The 13091-nt window shown below is 44.9% G+C and overlaps 2 protein-coding genes across 5 annotated transcripts; one reads left to right on the top strand and one right to left on the bottom strand.

Moving 5' to 3' along the window:
• The first annotated feature begins 1944 nt into the window (after positions 1-1944).
• On the top strand, positions 1945-11719 carry LOC120690035 (origin of replication complex subunit 5-like). 4 transcript variants are annotated; one of them, XR_005681554.1, is made up of 8 exons: positions 1945-2853; positions 3009-3434; positions 3505-3817; positions 3900-3983; positions 4761-4932; positions 5515-8401; positions 8511-8627; positions 11404-11719. XR_005681554.1 is itself a non-coding variant. In XM_039972550.1 (5 exons), exons 1-4 carry the CDS (start codon positions 2063-2065, stop codon positions 3948-3950), a joined length of 1581 nt encoding a protein of 526 aa, XP_039828484.1. In that variant the 5' UTR covers positions 1945-2062; the 3' UTR covers positions 3951-3983; positions 4129-4424. The 4 variants fall into 4 exon arrangements, 2 of the variants coding, with proteins under 2 accessions (XP_039828484.1, XP_039828483.1); XR_005681553.1 differs by having other exon boundaries at positions 5515-8627; XM_039972550.1 differs by lacking the exons at positions 4761-4932; positions 5515-8401; positions 8511-8627; positions 11404-11719 and adding an exon at positions 4129-4424.
• Positions 5230-8091, bottom strand: LOC120690034 (probable receptor-like protein kinase At5g61350). Its single transcript, XM_039972548.1, has one exon. The coding sequence runs from the start codon at positions 8063-8065 to the stop codon at positions 5498-5500; it is 2568 nt and encodes an 855-aa protein (XP_039828482.1). The 5' UTR covers positions 8066-8091; the 3' UTR covers positions 5230-5497.
• Positions 11720-13091: the final 1372 nt, after the last annotated feature.

Genomic DNA, 13091 nt, shown 5'->3' with positions numbered 1-13091 from the left:
CACATGTCACAAGTCACAACCAAAAAGGAAAAAAAATAGAGAAATAATTGCGTTGCTTTCGAAAACTGTAGTGCCATACAGCGTTCGCGTCAACAAAATGCGATCGGTGCCATATAAAATTCCCACTGGCATTTTTTTCATGGAGATAACACGCCGCGTCTCATCTCATCATCGCCCAAATAGCATCAGGTAGGGGTTTGCAAAGGTTAGTACTAATACTTTCTGTCCTTTTTTTTCTATGTATAAAAAAGAGAGGGAAACTGTTGCTGTTGCTTTGGGCACTTTGTCGCCTTGTAATCATGTTGATGTGGAGAGACGGCGCAGCATGATGCCAAAGCAAAGTCCCTCTCAGCACGCCGTGACTCGCCCTCTCCGGCGCACATAACTTATGCGTGTTCTGACCGATCGATCGATCGATCGGGTGTCCAAATCCGCCGCGAGAACAAGAGTCAAGAGGAGTTGTTTGTTAATAGTACCGGTAGCAAATCCTTTCCGGGGGAAGGAGACGCCCGTGCTGGGGCGGGGAGTGACATCCTCTTCCTTCCCAACCGTTTCGATCCGCACACGGCACACGGCAGCTTTGCGCGCGTGCTTTTTACGGTCGCGTGGTGACGGGCCACGAGACGGGTTAAACGGCACATGCTGCCCGGATAAGAAAGGTGCTCCGACGCATGGGTGGGTCATCTCGGATTTGCCGGGTTTACTTGTCTAGCATGTCGAGTTTGTCTTAATTAAACTAGCCCTATAACCCGCGTATTTGCGCGGCAAGTATTGAAAATTAAAAAAATTACATGTCGTTATATTTTTACTTGAAGATTATATTATTTTTTTTACCATACATAACCTTATTCATTATCGTAAATTATGTCTTATTGTTGGTTACAACAATTCAAATATGATCTACCTATAATAACAATTTGATTTGTTGAGCTTTAATAATATTACGCATATAATTATTCTTATTTTTGTTTTATAATATAGATTTAGTGTTTATTAATAATATAGATTTGTAACTGATACATAGCAAAATGATATTTTATATTTAATTTTTCATAATGGCATTGGTGGATAATTTTTAATTAGGCACAGGAGTATTTTAGGCTAATTTTTATCGTAATGGCTATGTATCGTAAATTAGCCTAAAATTACTCAAGGGTAATTTTTATTTTTCTATTTTTCTCCAATTAACGTGAAAATTTCTAAGCCTTGAGAGCGAATGATGGCCTTCGTTTGTTGGCTAAATAATAAAATAATAGATATTTTAAATTTAACTATAACTATAAATAAATTATTTAAGTTGAGTTTCAAAATATAAAAATGATTTCAATAGATTCATCTTGAAATGTAATTTCATAAAATTATATATTAATTATATTTCATTTTATAGTAAAAATATAATGGTCAGAGTTATTGTTAAAGATCATGTTAGATATTTGAAACGATTTCACTTACCAACCTGGAGGGAGTAGTTGTATTATTGGTTTGATTCAGAAGTCATTTTTCGTTATTAGGGTGGAGTACATTGGAGATATGACATAGAGATAAGATCAAAATCAGTAGCAAGGATGGGTGCTACTACTTTTTTTCTATAGCAACTGAGTCAACTGACCTATGAGCTGGGGGTCCGGGGAGCTCCATTATTTAAGCTTTGAGCTTGATGATTATAACCGAAACGCCTTAGCCTTTAGTTTTTTTTAAAAGCCTTAGCCTTTACTATTTCTCCGGACCATACAGTTCTAATTTGGGCCAATCACACCGCATACTTGGTTCGGCTGAAGCCTAGCCCACATTCCATGTCGTTTCTGGGCTGCCACTCAGATCTGGACCTAATTTTTTTCCCTTTCTTTATCGGACAGGCAGGCCTTACAAAGGCCACACGACGATGGCCCACCCGTGACGCACCTTCCCGCCCGCCCACGCTGCGGCGCGCGCCCAAAAATTCCCCCCACTCCTGCTTGCCGCCTGCCGCTCCCCTGATCTCCTCCCCCCGCACCCGATCTCCGCCGCTCGCCGCCTAGGGTTCCGGCGACATCCGCGCCGACCGCCGCCTCCCCCCTCCGCGATGTCGCACCCCGTCACCCCGCGCCGCTCCACCCGCTCCTCCGCAGGCTCCGCCTCCGATCCCGCCTCCCCGACCTCCCCGTCCAAATCCAGGCCCAAATCCACGCCCAGGCGCCAGCTCATTCCTGCCGCCGCGAAGGAGGAGGAGGGGGAGGATGAGCGGAGCACCATCAACGCGCTCCTCGAGGCGTTGCCCGGCCGCCGCGCGCAGGCTTCGGACCTCCTCCGGCTCCTGGCGCCCGCGCCGGCGCTCCCTTTGCTCCTCTACGGGGGCGCGGCCACGGGGAAGACGCGCGCGCTCCTCCTCGCGCTCCGCCACATCCTCCCCCGTCCGCGGCTCGTCGCATACGCCGCGCTGCGCTCCCTACCGTCCCCTCGTTCGCTTTTCGCCTCCCTCCTCTCCCAGCTCAGCCCGCCGTCGTCGTCCTCCGCCTCCTGCCGCAAGCGCGTCCCCGACAAGCCATCGGACTTTGTCGCCGCCCTCCGCGATGCCCTTGCCACCCACTGCGCCCAGGGCGAGTCCGTGTATCTGGTGTTCGATAACCTGGAGGTTGTTAGGAGCTGGGACAAGGGCGGCCAGCTTCTCGCTCTCATCCTCCGCCTCCACGATCTCCTCCGCTTGCCTCAGGTCGTGCTTGTCTATGTAAGCAGTGCAACGCCTGATGCCTACTACTCTATGACTGGCTCTGTTGAGCCGAATCACATTTACTTCCCAGATTACACAGTGGACGAGGTTCGCGACATTCTGATGCGAGGCCATCCCAATCCGAAGCTGTACACATCCTTCCTTAGGTAAGAGATGCATTAGTGATTGTGGCTTTGTGTTAGTTTGATCCTGGGTCGAATCAAATAGCAACAGCATATTTTGCACTGTATGGTAATGCCTCAGCAGCATGGACTGTGATTACTAAATCATGCTTTTTTTCTTTCCTCTTGTTGCTTGGCAGTGTGGTACTGAAGCCATTGTTCCGGGTGACAAGGAGGGTTGATGAATTGGGGGCCGCACTGGAGCCACTTTTCAGGAGGTACTGTGAGCCACTAGGTGATATGAACGCAGTCCCGGATGAGAGCACTAAGAGGAGGTTGTTTGAACATATTCAGCCACATTTGGCTGTTGCTTTGAACGAGACATTCAGTGTTCCCATGAGGGCTTCTGTGGATCAGTGCAAGGATGGCAATTCTGGTGTTAAGGCCAGTACTAAAAGGCAGTTCAGCGGTAGAGATAGTTTGTCGACTGAATTAGAGTTTCACATGTCCGTGTCTGCAAAATACTTACTGTTGTCAGCTTTCCTGGCTTCAAGGAACCCGGCTACTCTTGATGCAGCTTTGTTCGATTCAACTGGAGGGTCAGATAACCATAAGCGCAAGAGAAAGTATGCTACCTGATTTACTTGCCAACAATTTAATTATATTAGATGCTTACATCATTGTTCTTTGTTGTAGGAGCTCTCAGGCCTCTATAAATATGAAGGACACCATGGTTGAAGAGATGCTTATGAAAGGCCCTGGTACATTTCCTCTTGAGAGACTCCTGGCTATATTTCAGTGCATTACATCAGTGTCAAAAGATGATCTGAGCGATGTTGAATGTCCTGATAGTATGATGAATGGAAGTGGGATGACTGGTTTGATGTCAGACATTCTTTTGCAATTGTCAACATTGTGCAATTCCAATTTTCTCTCCAAAAGCCGGAGCTGCCCTCTAGAAGGATCAGCTAGATACCGATCTAACATCGATGAAGATTTAGCTCTCAAGGTGAGCACCTTGTAAGATTCATCTGCAAGACACTGGTTGTATTATGATCATTTTGTGATTTCTTTTGTTATTCTTTTTACAGGTTGCAAGGAGTGTTAGTTTCCCCCTCTCGAAGTATATCTACAGAAGATAGCCTTTGCATCCTTAGTCTAGGCTGTAACAACTGGTATTGTTGGCTTTAGACTCTATTGTAATAGCTTCCTGAGATCTGTCTAGTTTCCTTGATGGTAGAGCATCAAGGGACAAAGAGATTGCTTGATGCCTCATGTTCTTCAGTTTCTTGACTTTCTCTCATCTCATTTCTCGTTCAGGCACTGAGTATGTACCCAGTCCTGGATCTAATGGCAGCTAAACATTTCTGAGCTTCACTGAAATGCCTCAGAAGTAACATTTTAACAACTATTGTGCTTCAGAAAGAACCATTACCCAGTATAGGTTGCAACGTTTGGTTATATTGCTAGATTTTCTATTCTTCAATATCCAAATGTAATGGCATCAGAGTAGCCACTAGTTTCGTGTGGCACCATAATTGTATCTGAAAGATCAGTGCAATTTTGTACAATGTTCGTGTATTTATCTGTATGTAAGCCGGTAATTATTCCATTCACAACCACCTTCTGCCTGATCTCACCATTTGAACATCCAATGGAATCTTACAGAACTAACATCACATTGAGCTATTGAGGTACTAACTTTACCAGCTGATTAAACATTATAAGTACATTTTTAGTCTTTGGGTCTATGCCTTTTGTTTTTTGGAAATTATGCCTTCCCTAGTCGAAAATCCACATCATTGTAAAAATGTTGTCATGTTTGTCACACTTGCACAAATCTCAGGCAATCAACTGGGCTGCTCTGGCTGCATGTATGATTCACTATGAATACTTAAGTGATTTATCAAACAACAGTATTTTTTTTGGGTAGCTCATTGTGTTATTTGCAGGTTGATTGATTTCACTAGTATGACATTCAAAATAACTATCAAAAGCAGCTCATATCCCCAATGCCCCTCAGTATCTGGTTTGTAGTTCAACATTGGCAGATGATCGACATTGCTCTCCTTGATTACTGATTCATGGGTGTTCATGCTGTTCAAGTTAACTGGTACAGACAAGGTAGGATCCTTTCCTTGCAAGTCATTTACTCTAATGAAATATTATTTGAAATGTATATCCTATACATATTTTTCACATTGCTGTGAAAATCCATAGTAACTGCCATCCATTTCCTACCTAATAGTTACACTAATATTTTTCAGCTGCGGCAACCTGACTGGGCTGCATGATGCTAACATATCACCATGCTTTTGAATATCACTTACTACCTAAGAGATTGTTGCCCATTAGGATGCGCCTTTTGGTCCAACATTTGTATTTGGTACAGTAGGGTTTTATGTGATACAGGGAATTAAGTTCAGTAGACAAAAGAATTAATTTACCTCCAAGAATAATTAAAATTAAGAATCCAATGTTACAGTTTAATTTATAAACAGCTTCATAATGCTCTCTAGTCCATATGATATAACCTCAGTGATACTACACAACTACTAAATATTCAAAGTAGAAACAAAAAAACATGTATGGCTTTATGTCAGGAGTCTGCATCATTTTTCCTGAATGGACAATAAAAATGCAATACTGCATTATGACAGTTGCAGATTTAGGTGACATGATGATACTGTTATCTTCCTTGAACAGGCGGCATTGCACTGCTAGGTTTCTCCATGTCATCAAAGCCTGAAGCATTGAAGCTCTTCATTGGGATCCCGTTGCTGGTTCCATCAACAATATCACCCTTTTCTTGAAGTTGCAGGGCAAATTCAAGTTTCCACAGAACGTCTCCCATTGATGGACGGTCAACTCCATAGTCAGCAAGGCATTTCTCAGCAGCCTCGGCAAACATCTCAAGTGAATCAGGCCTGATTTGTCCTACAATGTGAGGATCAATTATTTTATTAAGCTCTCCCTTGCGGTACCATGTAAGGGCCCATTCTGCGAGGTTCACTTGATCTCTTGGAAGTGCTGGATTGATGGCTTGCCTTGCACACAGCACCTCAAAGAGTACCACACCAAAAGAGTACACATCCGATTTCTCCGTTAGCTGTTGACGTCTGAAGTACTCTGGATCAAGGTAGCCAAAGCTTCCTTTGACTGCTGTGCTGACATGGGTTTGCTCAAGGGATGGAGCAGCTTTTGATAGGCCAAAGTCAGCAACCTTGGCCACAAAATTTTCATCAAGGAGAATGTTAGTAGTCTTGACATCACGGTGAATTATGCCCTGAGCTGCACCTGTATGAAGATAATGCAGGCCCTTTGCCGCCCCAATGCTAATTTCTAAGCATTTCTTCCAAGAGGGAGGCTTCAGGTTCATACCACCATAGAGATGATCCCTCAATGGACCATTTGACATGAATTCATAAACCAAGATCATCTCATTGTTCTCATCACAGCAACCAATGAGTGACACCAGGTGTCGGTGACGTAGCTTTGACAACATTTGAATTTCAGTCAGGAATTCATTCATACCTTGATCAGAAGATGGATTGCCTCGCTTGATAGCCAGCTTTGTGCCATCCTCAAGAACACCAAGATACACTTTTCCAAAACCACCGACACCAATGACATCCTTTTCGTCAAAGTTTTTTGTGGCTTTCTGAATTTCAGCGAAGGTGAAATAGCGGCCTAGTCCATAAGCACTAGATGCAAATATGCTCGAAAAACCACTCTTGGTCCTTGTGGAGCCAAAGCGATTTCTGGAGAGCCTGCTGCAGCTGCTCATGAAGCTCGATTGGCTGGAGTTGAGTGGAAGGAACCAAGAATGGAAGCTGTTTGTCTTCTGCCATTCTGGCCTTCGGTTTTGCCTGCAGCATATAACCATGGCCAATGCAGCTGCAATCACTGCCAAAGCAAGACCTACACCGGTAAGTGTCCTCTTACCAAGTTGTGAGCTTGTTTTTGGTGAAAAGAGGCCATCTAAGCTGTTTGCTTGGTTGCTTATCTTCATGACTTCAAGTCCATTAAGGATGGCATCAGTGTTGCTGGAGTCGGTTGTGCTTGGGCCAACCTGCACTAGAAGGCTGGAGTTGATGATGCTGGATGAGTCCACAGTAAAGTCCTGGTAGTAGGCTACTGCAAGCCCCATTGTCAAGCTTGAGAGGTCGAGGTTGGATACACCCATCAAGCCATTTATGTAGACATTGAAGTAGAGGCTATTGAGTGCCTTGCTTATAATATCACAGAAATGTAGACGGATGAGGTACTTGAATCCTGGCTCTGCTTCCATTTCCCAAGTTATGTTGAATCTTGCTTGCGAGGTATTTGTTGAGGCTGTCTGCTGTGCTGTTGAGTAGATGAATGCTGGAGCAATGAGTGGTGTGATGGTCTTGTCATCAGGATACTTGATGGTGCTAGGAGGAACCCAAGCTGCTTTTGCTGCTGCCTCAAGCTTCAAAAAAGGTGCATCTGGTAACCAGGTTCGGCCCAGTGTGTCATTGAAGGCAGTCACGAGTGCACCTCCCATGTTCAGCCTGTAGACTACCTGCAATGCGCTGTTGGAGATGTCAAATTGTTCCTGGGGAGGCAGGCTGTTGGTGGTATTTGGAATCAGGATGGGTGGTGCTGAGACAACCTCAATAGCATTGATGAATGCTATTGAGTCCTCCTTTGGGGTAAAAATGATCTTCAAGTTGTCTCCTTGAGTTACGACAATATACTCCTTAAGGACAGGTTTCAGGGGACTGGCAATGAACGAGAAGTCATGGAGAAGAACCATATTGTCAGTGAACACAGAGAATGTAGCTGTGGTGAGGTTGTATTGTTTGTCAAGGATAGGTAAGAAGTAGAGACGGACCCAATGGCGACCAGGCTGTGAGACGAAGAAGCTATAAGTTGAGACATCGGAGAAAACTCTTGCGGACAGGTAGAGTGGGGATAATGGTGAAGCAGCAGTTGGAAAATTGTTAACAGTGATCTTGATGTCCACTGGGGTGGACAAAAAAGATGCTGACTCTGGATCAGAACGGAATGTCCTGCCATCATCAAGCTTCACAGAACCAGATGCTCCACAGCTAATGAGGTAGTTGTCTTGAGGCACAAATGAATCTTTTGGCGATGCAATTGCATGGGTGCTGGCGATACTAGTGATTGCAAGAATGGAAAGGGTGATGAACATTGGTACTCTCTTCCACTCGAGCAAGCTTCCATTGCTTCTGGCCATCTTTGTTGATGTTGGCATCAGATGCATTAGCATGTAGCAAACACTTTGTGGTGGCTTCTCATGAGGGATGAAAGTGGTATCTGGATTGAAGAAGAGGGAAAGGATTCAGGGATGAATGAGGTCTTTGGTTGGCTTTTGGAGGGAATGGACTGATTGATTACTGAAATATATGGTATTGGTTGAGGGCACGTCCAGATGGATCAGGTTGCTACCAAACTATCATGTTGAATTAGTAACTGCAATATTCTTTTCGAAGCTCATGTACAGATGGCATGTGAATGTTTAAATGTGCTTTGAAAAGGGAGCCTACAGTACAGGCCATTTGCTGCAATATACTCAGGCTGGAATAATTCCAGTAGAGCTGTCTAGGTATTGCACTCATTATTTTTTTTTATAAAAGTAGCTGTGTCATGGAGGTTTATTAAAGTAGGTTAAGATTTGGAATCTGAGAGCTCTTTTCTTGCTCTGTTTGTTGTAGGATATGAATATTAATGGAAGAACTAATCAATCTAATCACCAGTTGGTTCTTGGCTGTTACCCCCAGTTAATGGCTTAAGTAATCACAACTCAAATTGACGCTTTCGTCGAAAACGAGGTTAGTTTGTCAAACTCAGATATAAGGGTTGGCTACTATCATCCTAGAGTGTAGTGCCCCATTATTTCTATGCTTGTTGATAGCGAATACCGTGTTTAAGAAGAGGGAATCCCATCTTGTGACGTTTCGTAGTGGACAACACTCGAGCCAGATCGATTTTATCTTTGCTAGGAGGGAGGATAGACGTGATTGCTTAGATTGTAAGGTGATACTTGGGGAGTGTGTTGTCCCTCAACACAAGCTTGTGGTGGCGGACTTTCGTCTTCGGGTACGTGTCCACCGGGACAAACGTGCCAAGATTGCGAGAACAAAGTGGTGGAAGCTTAGAGGGGAAGCGGCATAAGCGTTTAAGGAAAGGATGCTAGGTGAGGGGCCTTGGGAAGAAGGAGAAGGCGCAGATGACATGTGGCTAAAGATGGCAACATGTGTTCGGAAGGTGGCCTCAGAGGTGTTTGGCGTGAGTAGGGGAGGCAAACAGGAGGGGAAAGACACCTGGTGGTGGAATGACGAGGTGCAAAGGGCTATTAAGGAGAAGAAGGAGTGTTTCAAGCGCCTCCACCTTGACAAGAGTGCAGCCAACATCGAGGGCTATAAATTAGCGAAGAGGGTTGCAAAGCGAGCTGTGAATGTAGCAAAGGGTAAGATGTATGATGACCTGTATCAGCGGCTAGGCACGAAAGAAGGGGAGAAGGACATTTATAGGATGGCTAGGATCCGCGAGCGGAAGACAAGGGACATCAACCAAATCAAATGCATTAAGGATGGGACAGATCGACTGCTAGTGAAGGATGAGATCATGAATAGATGGAGAGAGTACTTCGACAAGTTGTTTAATGGGGAGAGTGATGGCCCTACCCTTGAGTTAGATGACTCTTTTGACGATACCAACAGACGTTTTATGAGGAGAATTCAGGAGGTAGAGATCGGGGAGGCTTTGAAGAGGATGAAGGGAGGTAAATCGATGGGCCCTGATGGTATCCCCATTGAGGTGTGGAGATGCCTAGGAGATAGAGCAATAGTATGGTTAACTAAGCTTTTTAATCTCATTTTTCGATCAAACAAGATGCCGGAAGAATGGAGGAGAAGTATATTAGTACATATCTTCAAAAATAAGGGTGATGTTCAAAGTTGTACTAACTACCGTGGGATTAAGCTGATGAGCCATACGATGAAGCTTTGGGAGAGGGTTATCGAGCATCGCCTAAGAAGAGTGACAAGTGTGACCCAAAACCAATTTGGGTTCATGCCTGGAAGGTCAACCATGTTGGCGATTTTCTTAATACGACAATTGATGGAGAGATATAGGGAACAGAAGGACTTGCACATGGTCTTCATTGACCTTGTAAAGGCATATGACAAAGTACCGAGAAATGTCATGTGGTGGGTCTTGAAGAAGCACAAAGTCACAACTAAGTACATTACCCTCATTAAGGATATGTATAAGGATGCGACGACGTCTGTCCGGACATGTGATGGCAACACCACTGACTTTCCTATTAACATAGGCCTACACTAGGGGTCAGCATTGAGCCCTTATTTATTTGCTTTATTGATGGATGAGGTCACAAGGGATATACAAGGTGAGATCCCTTGGTGTATGCTCTTTGCTGATGATGTGGTGCTAGTTGACGAGAGTAGGGCAGTGGTTAATAGGAAGTTAGAGCTGTGGAGACGCACGTTAGAGTCGAAAGGGTTCAGACTTAGTAGGACCAAGACCGAGTACATGATGTGCGATTTCAGCGCGACTAGGCATGAGGGGGGAGACGTTAGTCTAGATGGACAAGTGGTGGTCCAGAAGGATACTTTTCGGTATTTAGGATCGGTGCTACAAAAGGATGGCGACATTGATGAAGATGTTAGGCATAGAATTTCAGCTGGCTGGTTGAAATGGCGGCAAGCTTCTGGCATCCTTTGTGACAAGAGGGTGCTACAAAAGCTAAAAGGCAAATTCTATAGGACAGCAATTCGTCCGGCGATGCTATACGGTGCTGAATGTTGGCCTACAAAAAGGCGACATGTCCAGCAACTGATTGTAGCAGAGATGCGGATGTTGCGGTGGTTTTGCGGGCACACAAGAAGGGATAGAGTCCGGAACGAAGTTATTCGGGATAGGGTCGGAGTGGCACCAATTGAGGAGAAACTTACCCAGCATCGGCTGAGATGGTTTGGACATGTCCAACGAAGGCCTCCTGAGGCGCCGGTGCGTAATGGGGTTCTTGAGCGGGTCGATAATGTAAAGAGGGGTAGAGGTAGACCTAAACTGACGTGGGATGAGTCGGTTAAGAGAGACCTTAAGGATTGGAATATCTCTAAAGAGATAGCTTTGGATAGGAGCGCTTGGAGACTAGCTATCAATGTGCCTGAATCTTGAACTTATTTCTTTCGGGTTTCATCTCTAGCCTACCCCAACTTGCTTGGGAAAAAAGGCTATGTTGTTGTTATTGTTGCTTGCATATCTTTCAGTAATCACAATCTTAAGCTTCCTGTGCAATGGCTCGAATGGTATCATCTTGTTCCTGTAATCGATATTGCTAACCCAGCACAAATTATCTTTGTTTCTATGCTTGCATATCTTTCAATAATCACAATCTTAAGCTTCCTGTGCAATGCCTCGAATGTTATCATCTTTTTCATCTTGTTCCTTGTCATGCAGACATATTATTCCAGCAAATCATGCAATCCAAGTCATTGGTCATCTGCTTACATGATCATATTATCTTTAGTCTAACAGCGTATTTGGCATTCTGATTTTATTTATATGTGCTGAACTACACAGGGTGCGCGGTGTGACCTTGGTCCAAAATAATGTCCCATTTCGTATCGGACAGCTGCAGCAGTAGATCACGTAAGTGGCTCTCCATTTCTCTGCTCACACATCTTTGTTTGACCAGCTTATTAGTGGGACGCCAATAACTTTAGCTGCTACAATCCATTTATTATTTCTTCTTTGAAAAGAAATATGAACCATTCAATTGGTAAGTCAAGCCTTCCTTTCATACTTTTTTTTGGGGCATTGGCGTTTTTGCCCTCGTTTTCATGTGTAATGGTGATTTTACCCTTTTTTTTCTAACTTTGTGAATTTACCTCTGTTATTTGAAACTGAAGACACAGTTTGCCCCTACTCTGTCAAGTCCTTTTAACGGTGTCAATTTGTTCGCAAAAAGACCATCGTGTCCATGTGATTTTGCCCCTACTTGTTTTCACAATTTGTGTTTTTACCCCTATTAAGACTGAGATTGTTTACATTAGGTATACTGAAAAATGACGGAACCTTTGGCCCCCCATCTGGCATAATGAAAAATGACCGAACTCTAACTACAAGTTCAAAATCCTTGTGATTTGGCCTACAAATCACAACAATGAATGTAGTTATATAAGCCAATCTTTTCATCAAAGCTACTGCACGCTACTGACCGAGTTAGATGCTACTTAATGCATTTCAAGAACACAAGAAATTACCTATCAATATCCATATCTAAGACGTTCTCGGTACCATCCTCCATCCACTACCCTTGGACTGTCCTCCCGTGCCCCGTCTGCCGGCTTCCCAGGAAGCTCGTGGCCTCAAGCTGCAGGCCCCGGACGCTCGCAAACTGCAGGCCCCGGATCTGCCGCTCGCCTCGCGCTGAAGATGACATGGTCAGCCATTTTGAGAATAGCATATGATTCTGCATTTCTTGTGGGAAGTGTTTTGAAATCACATTCGTGCAAATACCACATACGAGAGGAACAGATAATAACACATCAATTCGACTGAGTGGATCCACCACCAGGAAATTTGTAAGCGACCTCAAGAAAATGGATCAAGAAATCGAAGATTCATGCGAGATAAGTGGGTACTCACCACGGCTGCATATGGCCGCCGCGCTCGCCTGGCGCCGGCCACCCGCGCTCGCCTCGCGCCCGCCGCGCTCGCGCCCGCCGGCCCTCGGCGCTCGCGCCGGCCCGCCCGCTGCGCGCGTGCCCGCCCGCCCGCTTGCCCTCCGCACGCGCCTGGCGCCGGCCCGTTGCGCCGCTCGCCTCGCACCGGCCCGCCACGCTCGCCCTCCGCGCGTGTGTGTGACTGAGAGGAGCCGGTTGAGGTTGGATGGATAAGGGGCATAGAGGTCTTTTTGCATACGATTCTATTAATTTTCAATTTGTTTAATTCGTTTAATATAGCACCTTCTAACGGCCGTCCAAAGTAGGGGTAAACGGGAGATTCATTTTCAAATCACAAGGGCAAAATCACAAAGTCAAAAAAAATAGGGGTAAAAACACAGTTCACTTCCAGAGTAGGGGTAAGATCACCAATTTCCCTTTTTTTTATCATGTCTTAAAGAAAGAAAATGAGTGTGATCTAGGATCCTGAACATGGGGTGCACGTCTGTAGTAGTGTAGTCTGACCACATTATTATGATACCTGTGGCATGGCTGCTTTATACGGCAATGGAATTTGGCAGGTTCAGTGTAGGCCCATTGTTT

Source organism: Panicum virgatum, chromosome 9N (assembly GCF_016808335.1).
Source record: "Panicum virgatum strain AP13 chromosome 9N, P.virgatum_v5, whole genome shotgun sequence".
Taxonomy (NCBI): Eukaryota; Viridiplantae; Streptophyta; class Magnoliopsida; order Poales; family Poaceae; genus Panicum; species Panicum virgatum.
The sequence above is the reverse complement of the archived record's forward strand: the minus strand, read 5'-3'. Positions and strand labels throughout refer to the sequence as shown.